Below are 25,132 nucleotides of genomic sequence, written 5' to 3'. Positions count from 1 at the left end.
AGAAGAGCCATCATCTCCTTGGTTATAACTGCTTGCTTGCATGCCTTTTCCCCCACAGACTTCAGAGACATTCCTGTGTGTCTTTTCATCTTTGTGACCCAGTGCCTGGTGTGGTACCTGGCACAGATCTCATGACAGGAAGGCATGCTTGCTTCCCTGGCCCCAGGAGCAGCGCATGTTAATAGAGTTGTAAAGTCAACTCCAGCTTTCGCTGACCACGGAAATGTATACCCACTGGAGGTCTGATGGCTAGTGACAGCCCTCTCATGACAGATGTGGCTCCTGGGGTCTGAAGAATTACTCAGTTTCCCTAAATCATGGGCGATACTGAAACAAGGTGCTTTTGGAATTTTGATTACAGAATAATCAAGTGAAAGCCTGAAGGAAGCAAGATCTGATCTGATTTTAGCAAAAATCTAATCATGCAGGCATTGTAGACTTATTAATTGTGAGGGTTACTGAGTGATCATCGTGGGAACCATGGCTATTGAGGAGGCATAATTTTTGTCGGTTGAATTGATTTTGTGCAAGGACCTTGTCAGAGTCCTGTCCCTCACACAGGGTTCTTTTTGCCCAGAGCCGCTATAAATGCTGATGATTTCCATGTGTGCACTGTGCCATGATACATGCATAGGTAAATTTCTTCCCATTAGCGGCTTTGAAAATTGCCCATAAGCTCCTCTAGCCCCTGTAAAAAAAATTTTTTTGCAAGTTATGCTTTATCCCTGAGTTGAAAAATTGATGTCTTTACAGCACATGGCATTCTTTATATCGAGCGCACCCCTTGGGTACTAATGCTGATGGTAATATTTATCAAGTTAGCTATGAAATGCAGGTATTTACCTATTTTCCTGATAGTCTTGAGAGTCCCATACGATGGGGCTCTTCTCCGCTCATTTGAAAAAGGTCTTTTTTTTTTTTTTTTTTTGGCCTCGTATTGCTTATTTTATACAGCAAGGCCCTCACAATTTAAGGTCTGGCTTCCCAGTTCCCCCAGTGATTCCCTTCATCTGAGGCAGAATAAAAGAACTTGACCCATTTTCCACCTCTTCCTCCTACTTTGAGTCAGATAGAGGCCCCTCACTTAAACAGTATCTTCTCCTGTGCAATGGAGTTTGCTTGTGCGTTTTGCAGGTACTACTCTGTCCTTTATCCACTGGAGAGAAAAATCTCTGATGCCAAGTCCCGTGAGCTAGTGATGTACATCTGGGCACACGCAGTGGTGGCCAGCGTGCCCGTGTTTGCAGTGACCAACGTGGCCGACATCTATGCCATGTCCACCTGCACGGAAGTCTGGAGCAACTCGCTGGGCCACCTGGTGTACGTGCTCATCTATAACATCACTACGGTCATCGTGCCAGTGGCTGTGGTATTTCTCTTCCTGATCCTCATCCGCCGGGCCCTGAGCGCCAGCCAGAAGAAGAAGGTCATCATCGCGGCCCTCCGGACCCCACAGAACACCATCTCGATCCCCTACGCCTCTCAGCGGGAGGCGGAGCTGCACGCCACCCTGCTGTCCATGGTGACGGTGTTCATCTTGTGTAGCGTGCCCTACGCCACCCTGGTCGTCTACCAGACCGTGCTCAATGTCCCCAACACGTCTGTCTTCTTGCTGCTCACAGCCATTTGGCTGCCCAAGGTCTCTCTGTTGGCCAACCCCGTGCTCTTCCTGACTGTGAACAAGTCTGTCCGCAAGTGCTTGGTGGGGACGTTGGTCCAGCTACACCACCGTTACAGTCGCCGGAATGTGGTCGGCGCAGGGGGCGGGGTGGCCGATGCCAGCCTGGAGCCCAGCCTGCGCTCGGGTAGCCAGCTCCTGGAGATGTTCCACATCGGGCAGCAGCAGATCTTTAAGCCCACAGAGGATGAGGAAGAGAGTGAGGCCAAGTACACCGGCTCCGCCGACCTCCCGGCCAAGGAGGTGCTCGGGCCCTGCCTGGAGAGAGAGCAGGGACTGCAGCGGTTGCCCGCTGTACCTCTCCTGAGCGCCACGGACTCTAGATCCCAGGGGGGGTCAGCGGCGCCTGGGGAGCCCGAGACACTGCCTGACAAGTACTCCCTGCAGTTTGGTTTTGGGCCTTTTGAGTTGCCACCTCAGTGGCTCTCAGAGACCCGAAACAGCAAGAAGCGGCTGCTTCCCCCCTTGGGGAACACCCCAGAGGAGCTTATTCAGACAAAGATGCCCAGGGTAGGCAGGGTGGAGCGGAAGATGAGCAGAAACAACAAAGTGAGCATTTTTCCGAAGGTGGATTCCTAGTCAGGATTGTCGAGCCCCCTCACTCCCACCTCCCCTTTGCTCTGGCTCTGGCAGGATTTGGGCATCTCATTGCAACCGAGTACCGGTTGCCTCCTCCTGTGTGTGCCCCCTGCTTTTTGAATGAGAGGGAAATCTATAGACGATCAACTGTCCTCTTTATTGAGGGAGTATATATATATGCATCTCCGTGGTCTGTGTCCTAGGTGAAGTGTGCGTTCCTCTCTGTGGACACAAAAGCTGGGCAGTGTGCAATGGGTCTTGGAATGGGTACTCCCTGTGCATTTTCTGAGGACTCCTTGGTTCCTGGGCCCCGCAGAGAGTACAGGGAGAGAAAAACATCTGTGAGTTTGGAGGGAGCAGGACACCCTAGGAGAAGCCCAAGAGGATTGTGGAGTGGTGTGGCCATAAAGAAAAGACCTATTTATCCTCAATAGGATAATATTTATCCTCAAATAGGATAAATATTTAAAAATGTTTCATAGTGATCTGCATCTTCAGGGGAGATAGGGACTTGGCATTTGACACCTTTTCTCTGGAAGGCCTGATCGTATGACTCAGTTTCTTCTGAAGCCCTTCATCTGTTTCACTGGGATGTAGATGAGGAAAGGAGCTTCCACTCCCATTTGACAGACAAGGCAATAGATGTGCTTGGGGCTCAGGGAGGAGATACTCTGTCTTGACGATCCTGACATTTTCCTGGCACCACTGAAAACCTCAGAAAGTTCTGTCTGCAGTGTTGATTGGAAAACACTACAAGTGCTTTACTATGTCTTTCCCCCTTAAATTGCATTAATTTTTCAACCAGTGAGAGAGAAACTAAGAGGTAGAGAAGAAAGACAAAAATGTCCATACTGTGTAGTCTCTTCTCTTCCAATGCTGATTTCATGTGAAAGGGGCTATGTCAACATCAGTAGCTGTGAAGGATATTGAAAAAAAGAAAAAAAAAGAACTACCTTGTGCAAACTTTTGGAATTAAAAGGCAATTTAAAAAATGCAGAGTTACAGGGCACCTGGGTGGCTTAGTGGGTTAAGCATCTGCCTTTGGCTCGGGTCATAGTCTCAGGGTCCTGGGATTGAGCCCCATATCGGGCTCTCTGCTCAGTGGGGAGCCTGCTTCCCCCTCCCCCTCTGCCCGCTTCTCTGCCTGCTTGTGCTCTCTCTCTCTCTCTGCCAAATGAATGAGTAAAATCTTAAAAAAAAAAAAAAAATGCAGAGTTAGTGTGCACTGAGTCCTCTGGAAACATCATGCTAAAAATGCTTGATTAGGAAAGGTGATGCTGCCCAGAAGAGTGACAGAAGTCAAAGCTGGCTTCCTTGTGATGATGACTCCAGAACCCAGGAGTGGCCAGCTTCATTTTCAGTCACTTTATGGTTCTCTCTTCATTTTGGACACAATGGAAGAAGAAAACAGAAAAATTTAATCATTTTAAAATGCCAAGGCAGCCCCTAGCCCAGGAAGGCACCTTCACTTCCTCTTTTCTGGTCAAGTTGTAGCAGGAGTCAGAGTGGATAGAGGAGGACAGTGTCCTCAACAGATCAGCCTCCTGGCGGGGCGTGCAAGGGGGTTGGCAGGGGGCTCTCACAAGCAATTCAAGTCCACTTTGGGGTGGAATTCACCAGTCTAAACTCAAACCATTGATGACATTTCACTTTTAATGACAGCAAATCAAGTGCCAGCTCCACTCTTCTCTCTAGGACATTTTGTTTTTGTTAATAGTATGTTGTGGGGGGGGGGCAATCCAGTGCCTTGAGCAAGCCTTAGTGAATGTGGGCAGAAAGTGGGCATTCTCACCGGCAAACTTCCTTCCGCATCCCAATGGCAGTGGCCCTCATGGATCACTTCCTGTTGTCCCTTGGAGGAAGCTCAGACTATGTGTAGGGAGTTTCCTTTTCCTGTTCTCTTCCTGGGTGTGGTGTCTTGTGATTCCAGAATATGAACCCAACTTCCTTTTCCTGGGAGAGGGTAAGCCTCCCTCTTTGTGTTGTGTCTCCTTGCAGTGTTGTGTGCTCTCAGCACAAACCGGGGGACTGCCACACCCTCTCTTGGCGCCCCCTGCCCCCAGGCCCTTTGTGCATGCCGTCTGGAGCTCTGTGCCCTCATAGTTAACTGTGACCCTTCAAGCTCAACTTTCAAAACCCTCAGAATTGTTACAACGTTCCTCCAGGGAAAGCATAATCTGTCAGAAAATTGTGTCTACTTTAGAAGCACCTGTCAAATGTAGCCACCTTGATGTTCTGATAACATATATGTACATCTTAATACATTCTGGTGAGGCAGAATTTGGGAGTTATTTCTTATGTATGTTTGAAGCGGATGGTTGACTTCTAACAGGTCATTGTCAGGTGTATTTCTATAGTCTTCAAAGAATTCCATTTTAATAAAAAACTGAAAATCTGTTTCTGAACTCAAAAAAGTTCAGTGAGCTCTGTTTTGTTTGTTTGTTTGTTTCCTTCTTTCCCTCTCGAGTGGGCCTATTAATGTAAATGCTGAGTATAGATTTGAGCAGTCACAATGATATCAGGGAGGTGGAGGAGAAGTCGAGAGGATGATCATGCAGGAGAGCGATGTCCTCATCTACCCTGACAGGATGCATGTGATGTCCAGACTGAATGGTGCAAAACAGAGCAGAATACACGTATTTTGAAATATGGAGATGCGTGACTGGCTGAAATGATTGCAGGTCATTGTCTCTGGGACAGTGTTCGGTGTTTGTTTTAAGCCTTTTTGTTATATTTTAAGACAATCTAATGTATGGGTAAAAATGCAAATAAGCTTAAAAACCTTCTGAATTTTGCAGCATACCATCAGACTAAACCATAAGCATCATTAAAGGAAATGGAGAAAATTAGATGATTTAGGCTTCCAGAGTCAGAGCAACCAATGGCTTTCTGCTGATAGGCTCAGATAATGTCAGTTTACTCAGATAATTCCTTTGGTTCAACTCTGGGCAGCTGTAGGCTGTTCTGAATTCCATATTTTGTCAGTAAACTAGAAGTAATATTTCTTTTTTTGTGTGTGTGTGTATTCACTAAAGTACATTTAAGAGCCATTGTTACTTTTTTTTTTTTTTAAGATTTTATTTATTTATTTAGAGAGAACAAATAGAAGAGGCAGTGGCAGAGGGAGAGGGAGAAACAGACTCCACTGAGCAGGAAGCCTGATGCGGTACTTGATCCCAGGACCCCAGGATCATGACCTGAGCCAAAGGCAGCTGCTTAACTGACTGAGCCACCCAGGCATCCAGGAATTATTGCTACTTTTTTTTTTTTTTTAAGAGATTTTAGTTCTTTATTTGAGACAGGGGCAAGAAGAAGGAGGTTCCCTGCTGAGCAGGAAGTCTGATGTGGGGCTCGATCCTGGAACCCTGGGATCATGACCTGAGCTGAAGGCAGATGCTTAACCAACTGAGCCACCCAGGCAGGCACCCCTTATTGCTACTTTTTAAGAGCAAATTTAAGTAATGCTAGTTTGCTTTGGAAATTTAGAACCCACCTAATATTTCAGATTGATACAAAAATACTGAATTTAATGAATTCAACTATTCTGGACTTGGTTTACTTATTTATAACGTGTGTTCCAGTCTACTTAAAACAATAGGGGACGTGAGCATAATATAAGTAGAATTGCATTAACTACTTCCAGTCGTTAGCATATTATCTAGAAGATCTCAATTAGTTTCAATTTACAATACTCTCTGCCTTAAAGTTTATTCCCTTGGCAGCTTTTGGCTTCTTGATGCCTGCTTCGTATTTTTATATAATGTTTCACCAGAGGATATTAGTGCACAGCCCGCAGACTTGCAGTAGGCAACGATATGATCTCTATTCTGCAGCTGGGGAAACTAGAAGCACAGATGGCCACATCATTAGCTCTCAGAGATAGCGTAAGTAGAGACAGAGCTAAAAACAGTACAGAAGGGATTAAGGCCCGATTCTTTTGCTGTACCCTCCGAAGTACTGATGATCATTATCATCCGTTATTATGATTATTTTTGAATACCCACTTGGCACATATTATTAAAGTGTACTTGGGACTGGATTAGAGCCTTAATGCCTGACAGCTGTTTTTCTCAGCGTTATTCCTCAAATTTCTTTCGGCTCCATGATCTCCCCGGTTTCATTGTAGAGTAATTGGGTGCAGAGTAGATGTTAAGAAACTCTTAATGGCATACTAAGATTGTGATCATTTGGCTAAGAGTATTCCCAGATATCGTCTTCTGCCTCAAGTCCTTTTTATTTCTGCACTGAGGTTACCTGTAGTTTAAGAGTCATTGCCATCAAATCACTCTAAGCTATCGCCCACACTTCCACAGGGACACTTGACACTGTTTTCTGCAAGTATCTATAATGTTTACAAGATTCATTCATTTGGAACAGTAAATATTATTGCATTTAATAATGCTATTATAGTGGAATGGGAAATACTTAAGATATGGTTCCTGCCCTCTACATGGCTTGAGGAGAGAGAAGGAAAGCTCTTGCAAGAGACAGACAACAATAAATGTTCAAGTGCTAACAAGAAATGCTGAAGGAAAGGGAAAATTACGTTTCACTGACTGTGCGCATCTTCCTCAGCGGTTTTATTTGATGGATGGCAAGGTTTTTCTTTAACTTCAGGAAATGTCTTTCTCCATAAAATGCCCATTTACTTCACATAGTCATAGCACTTAGAACATGGAGGACCTTAGCCTACTATATTTGAAGAAATCAGGGCCTACAAGATTGATTTGTTTTCAAGACCTTGGACCAGAAGTCATGATTTTTTTTTAAAAAAAATTATTTATTTATTTGAGAGAGAACGTGTGCATAAGCTTGGGGGAAGGGCAAAGGGAGAGGGAAGAAGATTCCCCACTGAGCGGGGAGTCCAGTGAGGGGCTGGACACGGTGCTTGATGGATCCCAGGACCCTGAGATCACCTCCTGAGCTGAGGGCAGTTGCTTAACCGACTGAGCCACCCAGGTGCCTCTGGAACTCATGATTTTAAAATATGCCTGATCCATAAGCAAGATGGGGGAGTGGAGACCAGCACTTTTATAAATGCCTTTTCCATGATGAAATGTAAATAATTCAGTAGATAGCCAGTTGAGAGGATGAAGAAATATTTTCCTAACGAAGGCTTTCCATTTTCCTATCTGCTGCTTACTGCAGATAGGTAACTGCGACTCAGCACTCAGAAGTCCCCCTCAGTGCTGACTCTTTGAGTCTCAAACGAGTGGGTGTGAGGAGTTGGAAGGGGTCTAGCCTCTGCCCCTGGCAGGATCACTAGACATGGTTAGGGAATGGCTGAAAAACTTACTTGGCCAGAAATAGTTTGCTGGAGGATTGGACTCAAGTTAAAAGTGATTCACTTAGCACATTAGAAATGAATTCAAACTTCAAGGGTCTTAAGCGGCAACACAGAGAAATTCATTCTCTCAGGCTTAAGGTCTCTGAGATAAAGAAGAAACCAGTAAACAGCACAGGGGTTGTTCATCAATCAGCAGCCAGGCTGGCTGCCGACCTGAATTTCTTAGCAACTCACTTCCTTTTAACACATCTTTTTTCTTAGCTCAAACTCAAAGTAATATTTACATCTGAACATACAAGGTGTTTATTACACTAGGAACCCCTCAATGTTTTGATGACTATTGGCTTTCTTGTTAAACCTCTTTCTTCTTTGATTATCCAAACTCCTTATTTAATAGAAGTTGATTTATTTTCCCTTCATTTTATCACAACAAACTGGAATTAATATTCTAATTTGGCTCAAAATGTCCTATAATTCATACATTGTTATGTAATTCATACATTGACACATAAAACCATTTTAAGTTATGCATCCCTGGTTTCTCATCAGGGCTCTGCCAGGAGTTGACCTGGGGCCTGGTCTTTTGACCTCCCTCAACCTGTTTCTTTGTCTAGTTAAAAAAAAAAAAAGGCCTGGATAAAGGCTTTTGAGTTTACTTTCAGATCTGAGTCTCTGGGATCACCCAATTTAAGCAGGCTTGGTTCCCTCTGGAAACAACCTGCTTGTGTGTCCCAGCCTGAACCGCAACAGTATCCTTACCAGCATAAAAGACACCTGCTCAACAGGCTGGACAGAAAGAACTGCCTGTTTAGAAATATCTAGGCAGTAGGAATAGCCATCAGTCTTGTGCTCTGCAATCTACAAGCAAAGAATTAAACAAAGCAAAACGACAATTGGTGTGCCCTATTTTTCTAGCATGATGCAACTGAATGCATTGAAAATTGGTTTAGGTTTCATGAGATCTGGATTTCCATCCCCCTCTACTGTTGACTTCAGAAAGACAGGGCCCCTTTACTTCTACAGGTTTCGATTTACGAGTCCCTCTCTTGATTAATGGGGAGGTAACACCTGAACACTTTTCTTTTCCTTACTTTGTAGAGAAATCAAAATGTTCTTGAGATTCCATATGGAAGGTTTCCCTGCACTTGTTAGTAAAATGAGTACTTTTATTTCAAATAAAAGCAGCCTTCCAATCAAGATTGGAGAATGAAAGATGAATTATCAGGCCCGGTTCACATTTGTTATCTATTAAATGCTCATTAATCTTATAGGTTTTGCTACAGATGATGGTATTTTTGTGAAAACAGCCAGTTGTCCTTTTTGTTATGAATCTAGATTGTTACCTTGGCCCAGATTTGAAGGGACTTTGGATTCAGGCGGTGTACTTGCATTCATATGTGTGTTTGTCCACATTTCCCTTTTCAGGTACTGAGTCCAATCCTCCAGCAAACTATTTCTGGCCAAGTGAGTTTTTCAGCCATTCCCTAACCATGTCCAGTGATCCTGCCCGGGGCAGAGGCTAGACCCCTTCCAACTCCTCACCCCCATTCGTTTGAGACACAAAGAGTCAGCACTGAGGGGGACTTCTGAGTGCTGAGTCGCAGTTACCTATCTGCAGTAAGCAGCAGATAGGAAAATGGAAAGCCTTCGTTAGGAAAATATTTCTTCATCCTCTCAACTGGCTATCTACTGAATTATTTACATTTCATCATGAGAAAGACATTTATACTCCGCAGCCAATTAAGCCGACTGTGCTCTTTGTCCATGGGGGCCCAGTGTGCCATGGCCCCAAACAGTAGCCTCCTTGGTACTGTATGCAGACCGTTGATTGTATGGGTTGCCCTAAGGGACCTTGGAGACAGCCCTTTGAGGTCTGACCTCATGGCTCTCTCCAACCTCATGGCTATCTCCAATTTATGCTGCAGACAAGTATGCGGGGCGCCTTTGGAAAACTCCAGGGCACAGTAGCCAGGGTCCACATTGGCCAAGTCATCATGTCCATCCATACTGAGCTGCAGAACAAGGAGTGACTGAGGCCCTATGCAGGGCCAAGTTCGAGTTCCCTGACCACCGGAAGATCCACATTTCCAAGAAGTGGGGCTTTACTAAGTTCAATGTGGATGAATTTGAAGACATGGTGGCTGAAAAGTAGCTTATCCCAGATGGCTATGGGGTCAAATACATCTCTAATCATGGCCCCTTGGACAAATGGAGGGTTCTGCACTCATGAGAACCTTGGCACTATCCCCTCCCTATTCATGCCCACCAATAAATCCAACCTCCTGTCTAAAAAAAAAAAAAAAAGACAAAGACATTTATAAAAGTGCTGGTCTCCACTCCCCCATCTTGCTTATGGATTAGGCATATTTTAAAATCATGAGTTCCAGAGGTACCTGGGTGGCTCAGTCGGTTAAGCACCTGCCTTAGGCTCAGGTCGTGATCTTAGGGTCCTGGGATCAATTAAGCCTCATGTCCAGCCCTTTATTTATTTGAGAGAAAGAAACACAGCGAGAGAGGGAACACAAGCAGGGGCAAAGAGAGAGGGAGAAGCTGGTTTCCTGTTGAGCAGAAAGCCTGATGTGGGACTTGATCCCAGGACCCTGGGATCATCACCTGAGCCGGAGGCAGACACTTAACAACTGAGCCACCCAGGTTCCCCCGTTTTTATTGTTTTAAATTGGGTCTCCTGATTTATGTACTAAAACGCATTTTTTAGTATCTGAGTTATATAATTTTCTATTATTAGGTAAACTTTATATTTATTTTAAATAAAATCTTAAAAAAAAAAACAAAAACGAACCTAAACCCTACAGGATCAGAGACCTAGCTCCATATGGAAGTTATGGTTTGGAACCCAAGGAGAAGGACGAAGCATGACGCTCAATGCCTGGACAGTGTTCAGAAACAGTGGGTTTCAGCCCAGGATTGATTGTTGCAGTGAAACTGCTAAACTTCTCTTCAACTGTTATCCGCAAACAGTCTCATCCGCTCCTGTGGCCGAGGTGACGGGCCAGGAGTGGAGCAGTGCAATCTCAACTGGCAACCAGCATTGGAAATTGCAGCAAGCCTCTGGAATGTTCTGGCAACGCTTTAATTCTTTACAGATATGGAATTGCTACAGGTGACCAAACTTTGGAGCCAGTCCGATAACTAGAGTGGCTGCCAGGGAATTCTCTAAGAGAAATAGATTTCTCCCTTGCTGGTGAATGACTCACTTGGCAGAGTTTCTCTCTTGAGGGCAGAACTAAGATGACCTCCCCCCAAAATTCATTCTGGAATTTAGATGATAACTTCATTTTTTAATTTAATTTACTATCTTTTAAAAACCAAGCCTTTATTAGCTTTCTGGGTTATAAATGGAAGGCTGCACTGTTTGTGTGCATGTGTGTGTGTGTGTGTGTGTGTGTTGATTTTTGTGCGTCTCCTTGGTCTCAGGGCACAGTTTGGGTCCCCCACCCCCCCCTCCAAAATTCATACCGCTTGAACAAGTTAAACAATGTCATATGACAATGCCTGGGCTCACTCCTCTCGCTTAAAAAATTCAAGGGTATCGTTATGTGTTTGGGCCAATAGATATTGAGAAGTGGCAAACTTGTTCCCCCTTCGATGTTTAAAAGGGGGGCATCTCCATTTCCCATAGCCCTCCACAATAGACAGGAAGAGGGAAGAAAGGGTTCAGAATCAAGGAAGTGGGAAGGGAGAACATTTCCCAGGTTTTTTTCAGGACTACTTATAAAGGAGGTTCTTGGTGGTGGTGGGGGGGGTCTCAGTGTCTCGCACCTCCAGGGGACTCCACGGAGCCTCCTCGAAGAGCAGTGGCTTTACTATTTACTTTTTAAAACGGTATTAAGCTAGTGTTTTTCAAAGCACGCTCATAGTTTTATTGCACCAGAATCACCAAGAGATTTGTCAAAATGCAGATTCCTGCACTTGACCCCAGACTTGCTAAGTCAGGGAACAGGGATGAAAATGAGCATTATGAGTAACACATGGAATGACCCCTACGAACAACAAAATCTGAGAGCCTATTTTTAGCAAATTTATTTCATAACTTTGAAGTATGATGAAAGTACTAAAAAAAAAGTACTAAACACATACTAAACTTAAAGTGCATTTTACTTTGAAGAAAAATAGGGTCACCTGCTGCTGAACTTGCTTTTTGTTCTTTAAGGCTTTGTTTACTTCCCTGTTCATGCCTCTTGGTTATATGGATGGTATTGTGGTCGTGCAGGGTTGGGAGAGAGTCCAGCTGGTATAAAAGGGGCAAATGAAATAAAACACAGGCTTCTTTTTAAGCCTACAGATTTTCTATAAATTCAAATGTGTGAGAACTTCAGTCTTTCAAAGTCACCAATGGTTATTTGAGATTAGATATTTATACCATCTACAAGGATATTTTTAAAAAATCCATTCTGGTTTTTTTGATATTTATTTTTCACTTTTCTAATTCAGATGGCTATTTAAAGATGGATCTGAGCACAGTTCAAACATACATGGTATTTGGTTTCAGTGGTTTCCTGAATCATCCCTAAAATTGAAGGAAAGTGAGTTTAAGCATTTTGTTTTTAACACAGGACAGTCAGCACCATCTAGTGGATACAAAGAAGGTGGTTTTTAAATTTTTTATTATTTATTTATTTTTAAAATTTGGTCCAGTGAGGAGGTGAAGAGAGAAGGCTTTGGAACTGGGTTGGAAATTCAGTACCAGTTAGTTCCCAAGTGACCTCAGAAAAATTACTTGACTTCTCTGTGCTCCGCTTCTTAACTATAAATCTGCATAATAATAGTGCCATCTCATAGGAAGTTATGAAGTGAGATGATACATCTAAGGCTTGTCCCAAACACTCAGAAAATGTTATTTATTTATTTTTTTAAAGATTTTATTTATTTATCTGACAGATAAGGACATAGTGAGAGAGGGAACACAAGCAGGGGGAGTGGGAGAGGAAGAAGATGGCTTCCCGCAGAGTCCGGAGCCCGGGATCATGACCTGAGCTCAAGGCAGATGCTTAAGGACTGAGCTACCCAGGTGCCCCCTAAATGTTATTTTTTAATAATGATAAGCCATAGGGGGCGCCTGGGTGGCTCAGTGGGTTGGGCCGCTGCCTTCAGCTCGGGTCATGATCTCAGGGTCCTGGAATCAAGTCCTGCATGGGGCTCTCTGCTCAGCGGGGGGCCTGCTTCTCTCTATCTCTCTCTCTGCCTGCCTCTCCATCTGCTTGTGATCTCTCTTTGTCAAATAAATAAATAAAATCTTAAAAAAAAATGATAAGCCATAGGGACATGGGAGCTGTCCAGTGGCATACGTTCTAAACTGCTCTCCAAAATAAATGGCTATTTAGTTTAGCTTGTAGAATCTATAATAAGGTTTAATGAGGTTCTGCTCCTAGTGTGCTGTCACATTCGGCTGAAGCTTATGGTGAGAGAAGGGGAATTGGGGCAACAAAGCTGGAATGGTAGTTGGGGCCCAGACGGAATACAATGTGGGCTTGCTCTCATTCATTCGAATCTGACTCCACTTAGCAAGGGAAGGTCAAGAGTAGATAGACACAGATTTAAAACAAAAACCAAATCTGAAACCAACACTGCCATATGGCACTCACTATGCCATATGGAATGAGACCAGGGATGTTTTAACTTAAAAATATCTTGACTCTGGAAAAAATCTTTATAAATTATTTTGAAAGGCACAATACTTTCTAGAATAAATTTGGGATTTTTGAACACAACACTTCAGAAAATGGCAGAGAAAAATATGGCACTCTGCTGAATATGAATCATTTGGAGAGTGTCCCCTGCAACAGAAGTATTTCAGAAAATTAAAAACAAAGACATAGTGTATTGTGTGCTAATACACAACAAATACAATTTGTTGAAATTTGCCCTCAAGGCACTTACAGCCTCTGGCAGTTAACAAAAGGTAACAGCAGGAGGTAAATAAACAAAGTGCGAATGACAGAAAACAAGATGAGTTTTGTGGAAAATGAGTGCTTAGTTTGTGGAAAATGAGTGTGGAAAATGGGTGCTTAGTTTGGTAAGACTACAGCGAGGAGACACTAAGTCTCTATTCTATTGAACCAGAATTTTCTTTTCACGTATCTTCTGTGTATATATTTTAAAAGCAACGGTTAAAAAAAAAAAAAAAAAGGCGGCGGCACAGGTCATAGCTTTGATTTCTCTTCGTTTTCTCTTGCCACATCCCCAAGAAATCTGAAATGTTATTTTCTCAATGAGTACCATTTGTCCCCAAAAATAAAAATGGAGAGTGGCCTTTAAAATTCATGGAATATTAGAATTGTGCGGACATCTGGAGTTTATTTATTGCCTAACTACTCCAAGAGTGGTTGGTGGACCAGAAGCATTGGCATCACCTGGGAGCCTGTTGGAATCTTGGGTCCCACCTGACACACTGAATCAGCATTTTAACCAGAGCCCTAGTTGGTTTATCTGCACGTGAAAGTTTGAGAAGCCCTAGAATTTCAGGTTCGTTTGCTCTCAGATACAGTCCTAACAGTATTTTATGAAATCTCCCCAGGTGATTCTAATGCAGTAGAGTTAAGAACTGCAAAACTAGTCCAACCACGTCTCATATGAGGAAATTATGGCCCACAAAAGTTTACAGATTTACCCAGGATAACCCAGCTATTTAGTTTCAGAACCCAAACAGTGTTATCTCTTCTCCTTATTTAAAAAAAACAACAACAAAAACACGCAGTCAAGGGAACAGAGCAAGAGTGTGGAGGTAAAGATTATTATTATTTTAAAAATTCTTTTCTCTTTCTTTCTTTCTTTCTTTCGAGTGAGGTGGGGAGGGGCAGAGGGAGAATCTTAAGCAGACTCCATGCCCATTGTGGAGCCTGAAGCCAAGCTCGATCCCCGCAACCCTGAGATCACGACCTGAGCCAAAATAAAGAGTCAGATGCTTAAGCCATTGAACCACCCAGACGCCCCTGGGGATTATTATTTTATAAAGGGTGGTCAGGAAAGAACCTCCTGAGGAAGCAGACACCTGAGGGAAGAGAGGAAGTGGATAGTTGGCCAACTACATTCCTGACAGAGGAAGCAGAAGGCAGGGTGTGTGTGTGTGTGTGTGTGTGTGTGTGTGTGTGTGTGTGTATGCACGCTCGTGTGCATGTGTGCAGGGGACTGTTGCATCTTGGAGGAACAACAAGGAGTTATGTTTCCAAATTCCCAACATACTAATCTTTGGGAAGCAGAAACAAATCAAAATTGCCAGCAGTTCTCAAAATCTTGTTATTATTAAAATATTTTCACCCTTTTTCATATTCTTGTTATCATGCTATCTGAATCATTTTTTAAAAGAGATTTTACTTATTAGAGAGGAGAGAGAGAGAGCATGGGGAAAGAGGCAGAGGAAGAGAGAATCTTGAAGTTTATTGTCTGCTGAGCTTAGAGTCTGACTCGGGGCTCGACCTCACAACTGTGAGATCATGACCTGAACCGAAACCAAAGAGATGGATGCTCAACTGACTAAGCCACGCAGGTGCCCCCTGATTCATCTTTAAAAAGCGTTTGTAAGTTTTTACAAGAACTGTAGCCTATAGCAAATATTCAAATGCTGGAGAACACAGAGAACATTACTGGGTACCATTTGATTCATGTAACACAAATCTTCAAGCAAGGTTAACAGCATTTCACAGAATCACAGGTTGGAAATTGCCAATTTAAGGACTTGTTTTTGAGTCAAAACTTACTGTTTCTTGGAACACCACTCACAGAGTTTGTATAAGGTATACAATGAGTATCAACTTACTAATATTTTGTTTATTTGCAAGAATATCTTACTGTTGGCAGTAGACATGGCCAGAAAACGCACTTAGAACATGGCACCAGGGTGCCTGGGTGGCTCAGTTGGTTGAGCATCTGCCTTTGGCTCAGGTCATGATCCTGGACTTCCAGGATCGAGTCCCGCATTGGGCTCCCAGCTCCTTGGGGAGTCTGCTTCTCCCTCTGAGCTTCTCCTCCCTCATGTTCTCTCTCACTCATTCTCTCTCAAATAAATTAAAAAAAAAAAAAAAAGAACATGGCACCAGCTCCAAGCAAGACTGACCAATTGAATTGTGACTGCATCTTTCCCATGTGCTCCAATCCAGGTTCCCAGAATGTTAACCTCAACTTCTGACACAGGTGTTAGCATTTCCTGCTTTTTCTTTTTCTTTTTTTTTTTTTTTTTAAGATTTTATTTATTTATTTGACAGACAGAGATCACAAGTAGGCAGAGAGGCAGGCAGAGAGAGAGGAGGAAGCAGGCTCCCAACTGAACAGAGAACCCGATGCGGGGCTCGATCCCAGGACCCTGAGATCATGACCCGAGCTGAAGGCAGAAGCATTAACCCACTGAGCCACCCAGGCGCCCCTCCTGCTTTTGCTTTTGACTTGACATCACTGGATTCCTTCAGTAACATCTCTATGTTGATTGATAAAGTTTAATTCTCAAAGGAGAATTAGAACACATTTTCCATTTTTCCTGATTTCTCAAAATTTTTTTTTAATTTAGAAAAACATACAAATTTTTTGATCAATGCTGGGAAGATATTCCTGGCAGAAACACTGAGGAGGACAGTGAGTCTGGAACAATGTGTACCAAAGAGAGGGTGGTAGGATTAGAGTCTGAGAGTAAACAGAGAGCTTGGTTCTTTAGGATCTGTGTGCATTGTAAGGGCTCTTCAGGATATGGGGAGCCCTGGAGAGTCCTGAGCAGAGGAGTGACATGGTTTGACTTTGGTCAAACATCACTCAGGCTGCTGTTTGAAAGTAGTAAGAGCAAGGAAGGCAGCAAGGAGGAAGGAAGTTGTTGTAAAAATCTAGGTGAGAGATGATGGCAGTATAGACCAGAAGGTAAGCACAGAAGGTGCTCAGATGTAGTTAGATTCTGGCTATATTTTAAGTGTAAAGTCAATAGGATTTAAGACGAATTGATTGTAGAGTGTGAGGGGAAGAGGGATTAAGGACAACTTCAAGGTTTTTGGTCTGAGTCTGGCAGGATGGAATTGCCATTTACTGAGATAGATAAGAGGGTGGGGTGGGAGTGGGGGTGACTGTGGAGAGTGCTGTTTTTTGACATGCTAGGTGCAAGATGCTTCTTATATCTAAGGAGAGACACCTTATAGTCGGCTAAATAAAAGTGGAGTTCAGGGGGAGAAGTCCAGGTTGGAGATAAAAACACAGGATTTAGCAGTATAAATGGCATTCGCAGCCAGGTTCCTAAACCCAGTTTTAAACCACTGCTCTAGATTGTAGCTGTGGTTCCCTGAGCAACTCACTTCACCTTTGTCTATTTGCTTCACTGAAAAACACTTAAAAAATACACATTCTACCTACCTGAAATAATGAGGCTAAAGGGGCTGTGTACGGGAAAAAGCCTTGTAAACTGTAATATACTGTCCATACTAGCAAGCAGATAGTTGATGATAAAGAAAAATCAGTTTGGGGACCCACGGCAAGTCTTCATGAGCTTACAATGGGAGAATCCACGAAAAAAACAAAGTGCAAAACTAGTATTTTTTATTCACGTGGAATCCAAAATATAGCAAGAATTTGAAATGCATGATCTTTTTGAGCTGCACAGCAATCTTGTGAGGAAGGAATTATTATTATTCCCATTTCACAGAGGAGGAAACAGCTGAGAGAGGATGGGAGAGGTACGGAGCAACATATGAATGGTAGAGGGCCACATAAGCCTCTAGACGTCCTCCTTTCGAGTTCAATCTAAATACGAATAACCCTTTCCTCAGCCACAGCGTCCGCAGGAACACCGAGGAGACAGGAACGCTGCCCCACCCCGCGAAGGTCCAAGGGCGTTCTCCGCCATCCCTGGCCCCCACACCTTATTTCCGCACCGTACAGCCCTTTTCTCTTCTCGCGAGACTGGAAGCATACTGCTTCTAGTTGCCAAGGGAACAGCGTTCTGGGAGGCAGGAGGGATTTGTACGCAAAGCTCCTTCCCCCTCCAGAGAAGCTAGCGTGGCGGGAAAGACCCCTCCCCTTTGGGGGACAGTTGGGGACGCTGAGTGTCAGCGGTACGCTTCTGCGCCCGTCAGTGATCCGCCGACCGGCGACTGCCTCCCAGAGTTTCCGCGGGGAAGGTAAGTCACCATACCTGTTAGGAACTCACCTCCACGGCCGCGCGACCTGCCGCGGCGTGAGCTGGGCGGAGTCAGGTCGGGGCCGCGCCAGGGCTGGCAGGAAGAGGGGCAGGGCCAATGAGAGGGCGGGGCGGAGTCGTGTCTGGCTGCTGGGCCCGGAGACTGGCTGTTAGGGCGAAGGGGCAGGGCCAGGACCAGTAGGGGGCGGAGTGGGCGGGGTGGGCGGGGTGGGCGGGGCCTGGGAGGGAGGGGCATGCCCAATCGGAACGGAGCCGTCTGCCTCTACTGAGACGGTAGCCAGCATTTCCACGTTCCCTACCTTAGGACCGTCTATCAGGGACTCCCACTGTCCTTTGCCTTCTGGACCTTAAGATCTAACTAAAACTTACATTAAAAATTAATCGCCAGTCATTTGAAGTAAACCGTAAATAGCAAAGAATGCGAATAGGTATGTCACAGGGCGGCGTGGGGGGAAAGGTGGTCAGTAAACATTTGGCTGTAGACTCCCGTTCGCTGGTAAAGAAATGTAAATCAGACTCACCGATATCTTTGACACTTACCAAGTGACAAAGATGGAAAAGCTGTGATGATAACCAGATTGACCTCAGGCCAGAATGGGGAAAGAGGCACTTTCTTCACACCCTGCTGATGGTGTAATTTGGTACAACCTTTTGGTGGACAGTGTGGAGTCCTACCACAAGTTGAAATGCAAGTATTCTTGGGCTCAGTGTGGTTTATCATTCAAGTATATATTTTGTTTAGTATCTTCAAACGAAAATTCACACAAAGAGCTTAACTTGAAGTTGTGTGTGCCATTTGTGTGTGTTTGTATTGGGGAGGAGTAGGTAGTTAGAAAGGATAGAGGTTTGCATATGCCTAAAAGAAGTGAGATCCCCCAGGTCTATTAACAGTGATTCTTGGGGTGAAGAAAATTTTGACTTTTTTAAAAAAAAATATTTATTTATGAGAGAGGGAGAGAGCATTCATTGGGGGAGAGATGGAGGGAGAGAATCTTCAATTGGAGTCCTGGGGAGGGGGAGCCCGGCCTGGGGCTCATGCCCCGACCATGACCATGAGATCATGACCTGAGCCAAAACCCAGTCCAACGCTCAACAGACCAAGGAACCCAGGCACCCTGGAAATTTTGATTTTAAAAAGTTGTACATTCTTCTATATTATTTGACTTTTTTGCTTCTCATGGGCAAGTGTTTTTTACACAAGAAATGTAAGTTTAAAAAAAAAACTTGTACTGTTAAATAACTTTTAGACATTAAAACCGTGAAAATAAATATAATTCCATATTTTTATTTATTTATTTTTATTTTTAAAAGATTTTATTTATTTATTTGACAGAGATCACATGTAGGCAGAGAGGCAGGCGAAGAGAGAGGAAGGGAAGTAGGCTCCCTGCCGAGCAGAGAGCTGATGCGGGGCTGGATTCCAAGGACCCTGGGATCATGACCTGAGCCAAAGGCAGAGGTTTTAACCCACTGAGCCACCTAGGTGCCCCAATTCCTTATTTTTAAAGGTTGGCTATTTATTATTACTAAAAAGAAGAGCATTCATTTTCTTTCAGTTCTTCCTTTCATCTAAAATACCAAATTTTGGCAGCCATGTGTCCCTATTTTGGTTTAAATGATCCGTGGTGATTGGATTTCTTACAAGCCTGTATAAAATTTATTTATTATATAATTATTAATAATCAACTACAATCAATATAATATACTAAATAATAATTAATACTATAGAATTGTATTAATTATTATATAGACATATAATAATTTATTACACAATATATTCTATGTTATATAGAATATGTTTATATATTTATTATTTATATATTTATTAACTTATTATTTTTATTTTTAAAAGATTTTTATTTATTTGACACAGAGAGTGCACAAGCAGGGGGAGCACCAGGTAGAGGGAGAAGCAGACTTCTGGCTAAGCAGGGAGCCCCATGCGGGACTGGAACCCCAGAACCCCAGGATCATGACCTAAGCTGAAGGCAGATGCTTAACTGACTGAGCCATCCAGCCACCCCTGAAAAAGTTTAAATTAATTTTGTTTGAAATGAATGTTATAAAAAGTTGATATGTGTTAGTGGTGATTGTTAAAATTTAGAATCTGGTGGTATATCATCTGCTTAATGGAATATCATGAAGTAAATAATATTTTATTTTTGGAATACCTTTAATGCAATAAGAAAATGCTTCCTCATGTGTTGTTAAGTGAGAAATATACAAGTCAAATTTTCGTGGAAACACAAAGAGAAAAAATGGATAAGAAATATGCCAATGATGTTTAGCATAGAGTGGTGAATATTGGGTGATTTTTATTTATTTTTGAATATACTTTAATATATTCTAGACAGTTTTTTTCCTAGAAATTTTTCTACAATGAATAAATTAACTATGACTTCAAGGTATACTTATTATTAGAAAATCAAAAGATACATATAAGCGAAAGGTAAAATAAAAGACCAAGAATGGGGCACCTGGGTGGCTCACTTGGTTAAGCGTCTGCCTTCTGCTCAGGTCATGATCTCAGGGTCCTGGGATCAAGCCTTACATTGGGCTCTCTGCTGAGCAGGGAGTCTCCTTCTCTTTCTCCCTCTGTTTGCTGCTCCCCCTGCTCGTGCTTGCTATTTCTCCCTCTCAAATAAATAAATAAAAATCTTAGGAAAAAATGAAAGACCAAAAACATTCATGAACCCACCAATCCAGAAGAACCCACCTCTGTTCCTTCTCTGGTTTGTTATCGTCTTTCAGGTCCCTTTATGTATATTTCTTTAAGTAGAAAATTGAATTTTTTTTTTTTAAGCAAGATGTTGACATTTATCAAGATTTTTCCTTCCTTCCTTCCTTCCTTCCTCCCTCTCTTTCTTTCTTTTTTTGTCTATGTAGAAAAAGTAATGGAGAAGGGGCATTAGAATCTTATAGATATGCTTTCAGTGTTTAAGAAGAAATCTCAAGGGGCGCCTGGGTGGCTCAGTGGGTTAAGCCGCTGCCTTCGGCTCAGGTCATGATCTCAGGGTCCTGGGATCGAGCCCCCCCATCAGACTCTCTGCTCAGCAGGGAGCCTGCTTCCTTCTCTCTCGCTGCCTGCCTCTCTGCCTGCTTGTGATCTCTCTCTGTCAAATAAATAAATAAAATCTTAAAAAAAAATTAAAAAAAAAAGAAGAAATCTCAATAGCCACATAGAAATTCCACAGGAAAACATAAAACATTGTCAAAGAAAGTAATCAAATGATAATTAAATACTTAAGATGACAGAAGCACTAAATGTTGATTTAACCAAATACAGTGCCTTAACTATATTGAGTGTATGTGGGGAAGAGTGAATTCCTCTATGTGAATTCCTTGTTTATGCCCTTAGCCAGTTTTCTATTTGAATGTTTCTTTTTCTTACAGATTGGTAAGATTTCTTTAAATATATAAATTCATTAATCTTTTGTGTATTATCTGCGTTGCATATACTTTCCCTATTTTCTCAGGTGCCTTTTAGTTTAATTTAGAGTTCTTTTTGTTTGTTTATTTGTTTATTGACCTTTTTTTTTTTTAGGTAATTGGTGAGTATTCTTTTTTTAAAAAAATTTTTAACAAACATATAATGTATCATTAGCCCCAGGGGTACAGGGTTACCCAGGGGTACAGGTCTGTGAATCGCTGCCAGGTTTACACACTTCACAGCACTCACCATAGCACATACCCTCCCCAATGTCCATAACCCCACCACTCCTCACCTTCCCGCCATCAACCCTCAGTTTGTTTTGTGAGATTGTTTGTGAAATTTGTTTTATGAGTCTCTTATGGTTTGTTTCGCTCCCGATCCCATCTTGTTTCATTTATTCTTTTCCTACCCCCCAAACCCCTCACGTTCCATCTCCACTTCCTTATATCAGGGAGATCATATGAGAGTTGTCTTTCTCTGATTGACTTATTTTGCTAAGCATCATACCCTCTAGTTCCATCCATGTTGTCACAAATGGCAAGATTTCATTTCTTTTGATGGCTGCATAGTATTCCATTGTATATATATACCACATCTTCTTTATCCATTCATCTGTTGATGGACATCTAGGTTCTTTCCATAGTTTGGCTATTGTGGACATTGCTGCTATAAGCATTCAGGTGCACGTGCCCCTTTGGATCAGTACGTTTGTATCTTTAGCATAAATACCCAGTAGTGCAATTGCTGGGTCGTAGGGTAGCTTTATTTTCAACTTTTTGAGGAACCTCCATGCTGTTTTCCAGAGTGGTTGCACCAGCTTGCATTCCCACCAACAGTGTAGGAGGGTTCCCCTTTCTCTGCATCCTTGCCAGTATCTGTCATTTTCTAACTTGTTAATTTTAGCCATTCTGACTGGTGTGAGGTAGTATCTCATTGTGGTTTTGATTTGTATTTCCCTAATGCTGAGTGATGTAGAGCACTTTTTCATGTGTCTTTGGCCATCTGGATGTCTTCTTTGCAGAAATGTCTGTTCATGTCCTCTGCCCATTTCTTGATTGGATTATTTGTTCTTTGGGTGTTGAGTTTGCTAAGCTCTCTACAGATTTTGGATACTAGCCCTTTATCTGATATGTCATTTGCAAATATCTTCTCCCATTCTCTCAGTTGTCTTTTGGTTTTGTTGACTGTTTTCTTTGCTGTGCAAAAGCATTTGATCTTGATGAAGTACCAATAGTTCATTTTTGCCCTTGCTTTGTTTTTTGACTTTTAAGAGCCGTAAATGTTAGGTTTTCAAAGCTACTAGTCTCTTCCTTTTTGATTTATGCTCTTGGTGTTATCTTTAGTAAGTCATTAATTTGTTATGTGAATTATCTTTATATTTCCTTTTAGTCTCTTGGAGATTTCTTATTTTACATTTACGTATTATTTTAAAAATTAGTTTTTACTTTTATTTAAGTAGTGTAGTAAAAAACGTCAAACTCTACTATAACATTTACAATGGAAGAAAATAGAAGCAGTACCTAGTCTCATTCTCCAGAGGCAACCATCCTGAACTTGTAAATATTATGCTTATATAACTATGGGTTGGCTCTATCAGTTTCAGGGCATTCTCTTTGATTTCCCATCATGACAGATTAATATCTTATACTACTTCTCCTTTTATGTACTCCTGCCCACATACACTCAATATAGATAAGGCTCAGTATTTGGTTAAATCAACATTTAGTGCATCTGTCGTTATAATACTTAATTATCATTTGAGTGCTTTCTTTGACAATGCTTTATTTTTCTTGTGGAATTTCTATGTGGCTCTTCAGATTTCTTCTTAGACATTCAAACCCATCTATAAGATTGTAATTCAATGGCCCTCATCCATTTTTTTCTACAGAGGCAAAGTCGTAAGATCATCAGTTATATCCCCCCGCCCCGGGAACTGTATTTTATTTAATTTATTATTTTCAGGAACAAACAGAGAACAGACCTATTTCTAAAGCAAACTGGGAGATTTCTGGAGCTTTTTAGATGATCCATGTCATTGACGGTTCTCTGTTCTTCTCCCTTTACTGACAGGTATTATACTGGCTCTACAAACTCTTCCATCTCATTGCTCCCTCTGTGAGCTGCAATCAGTCTCCCTTGACAGCCTGCTCATGACATTTACAAGACTTTTGGCCTTTTAGTGACTTAACGCTTTTTGATTGTGTTGTGATGGGCCAGGGTGATCCGTCATTCCACAATAATAATGTCAGCGCCTTCCTGAGTGAGCCCAGATGCCTTTGCCGAGTTTGAATAATGTTGAGATCAATGCCTTTTTCATTTGATAAGATGGAAAGAGTTGACCTACTGGTCCCTTAAGCATTGGCTTTGGAACATTGACAAATCATATTATCCCTCTGTGTGCCTTGGAGGAGCAATGCCTTGTTGATGTTTATGCTTCTTCCTATATCCAAAACTTCCCTGGACTCTGCCTCCGCTGTTCAAAAAAAGGAAGAAAGATGAGTCATTGTGTAGGGTAAAAAAAGGACATTGTTTACACTTACTGGGGCCAGAGGCAATTGTCTTTCCTCTTTCTGTTATGAGAGAAATGGTTTAATTCATAATTAATAGAAATTTAGGGAGATTATGAAATTTAGGGAAGGATCATTGGAAGATCCATTTACATGTAAAGCTAAGTATGAGAAGGCAAACTCTGGAATTCTCCTATTTCTTCCATTTTCTCAGCATACATGATACCCTAGCATTACTGAGCAGATCTGGAATGGTCCTGATTAAGGGCACAGTTTAGAAGAATCAAGGTGCCTATAATGCTCAAGTTCTCCCACTATTTTAAACTATCTTGTCCAATAATCCTTGCTTCAGAAAACAGTACTTGGAATAGGGAACCAGAGGGGTGACAGACCTATGCATGGTGTTGCACGAAAAATAGAAGTTGGTAATAGGGGGCCAGATAGTAAGGGTGTGTCCTCTAGCAAAGAAAGTAGGTTTTATTCTCTTGTTTCTGAGGGTGAAGTAGAATCATAGGTTTTAAAAGTGGGGGACTGGTAGAAAAAGAGTGGTAGCCAGGAGATGGTACTCCATGAAAATGTGGTACCAGGGAGGAGAGGAGAAGTCGGAGCTGAGAGCTGAGCTAGAATAGGAAGCACTAGATACAAAAAGGAAGGCAAAACCTGAAGAAAGTAGAGGACTTAGGTAGGCATCATTATGATGAAGTAAATCTGGGTTGAGCGGCTAGGTGCTCTATGAGTATCTTCTCAAGCCAAGGACATGGTAAATCAATCTTTCTTCCTTCCTTCCTTCCTTCCTTCCTTCCTTCCTATCTTCCTTCCTTCCTTCCTTCCTATCTTCCTTCCTTCCTTCCTTTCTCTTTCTTTCTTTTCTTTCTTTCTTTCTTTTTTTAGATTTTAATTATTTATTTGACAAACAGAGATCCCAAGTAGGCAGAGAGGCAGGCAGAGAGAGAGAGAGGGGGAAGCAGGCTCCCTGCTGAACAGAGAGCCTGAGGCAGGGCTCAATCCCAGGACCCCGAGATCATGACCTGAGCCGAAGGCAGAGGCTTTAACCCACTGAGCCACCCAGGCTCCCCTAAATGTTTCTTTTTGAGGCACAGAAAGCCCCTGAGATAGCAGTCACTCTGCATTCTTTTTTAGCCACTTTCTGCATCTAACCTCCTGGTCACAAGGTTTTCTACCTACAGTAAGAGAAAACCCCTGGACACAGAGGTCTTTTGACAGAATTAGGGTAGTGTGACTTTGGTGGCAACATAATCCTTATTAACAAAGGTTCTGAGCTAACTGTGCATTAACTCTAATGAAACATGCAAGCATACAGGTCATAACGAGCTTTAATTTCTTGTTTGTTTCAGAATATTGATGGATATTATAAAGGGAAACTTAGATGGAATTTCAAAACCATCCTCAAGTTCAAGAATACGTCCTGGGGGTAGAGATTCGAGTACTTCTTTGGAGGTACTCTCACCGGAACCGGCATCCTTCAAGGTACCTCGCTGTGTAGAAATGATTTCAAGTCCCT

The 25,132-nt window shown here is 42.5% G+C and overlaps 1 protein-coding gene, 1 non-coding gene and 1 pseudogene across 5 annotated transcripts in view; all 3 read left to right on the top strand.

Moving 5' to 3' along the window:
* Positions 1-25,132, top strand: part of LOC116590883 (G-protein coupled receptor 176) — a 326,863-nt gene that overhangs the window by 125,164 nt on the left and 176,567 nt on the right. For 3 of the 4 annotated variants that reach the window (XM_032343246.1, XM_032343245.1, XM_032343248.1), the window contains one exon: positions 1,135-3,306. In XM_032343246.1, coding sequence (XP_032199137.1) covers positions 1,135-2,257 — 1,123 coding nt within the window. In that variant the 3' untranslated portion in view covers positions 2,258-3,306. Of the gene's footprint in view, positions 1-1,134; positions 3,307-24,965; positions 25,099-25,132 lie in introns of those variants that run through there. The other variant, XM_032343249.1, reaches the window with a different exon arrangement.
* LOC116592195 lies at positions 9,275-9,408 on the top strand. Its single transcript, XR_004286368.1, has one exon. It is a non-coding gene; the product is annotated as a small nucleolar RNA SNORA70 (small nucleolar RNA).
* Positions 9,309-9,814, top strand: LOC116590884 (annotated as a pseudogene).

Source organism: Mustela erminea, chromosome 5, assembly GCF_009829155.1.
Source record: "Mustela erminea isolate mMusErm1 chromosome 5, mMusErm1.Pri, whole genome shotgun sequence".
In the NCBI taxonomy this organism is placed as follows: Eukaryota; Metazoa; Chordata; class Mammalia; order Carnivora; family Mustelidae; genus Mustela; species Mustela erminea.
The sequence above is the reverse complement of the archived record's forward strand: the minus strand, read 5'-3'. Positions and strand labels throughout refer to the sequence as shown.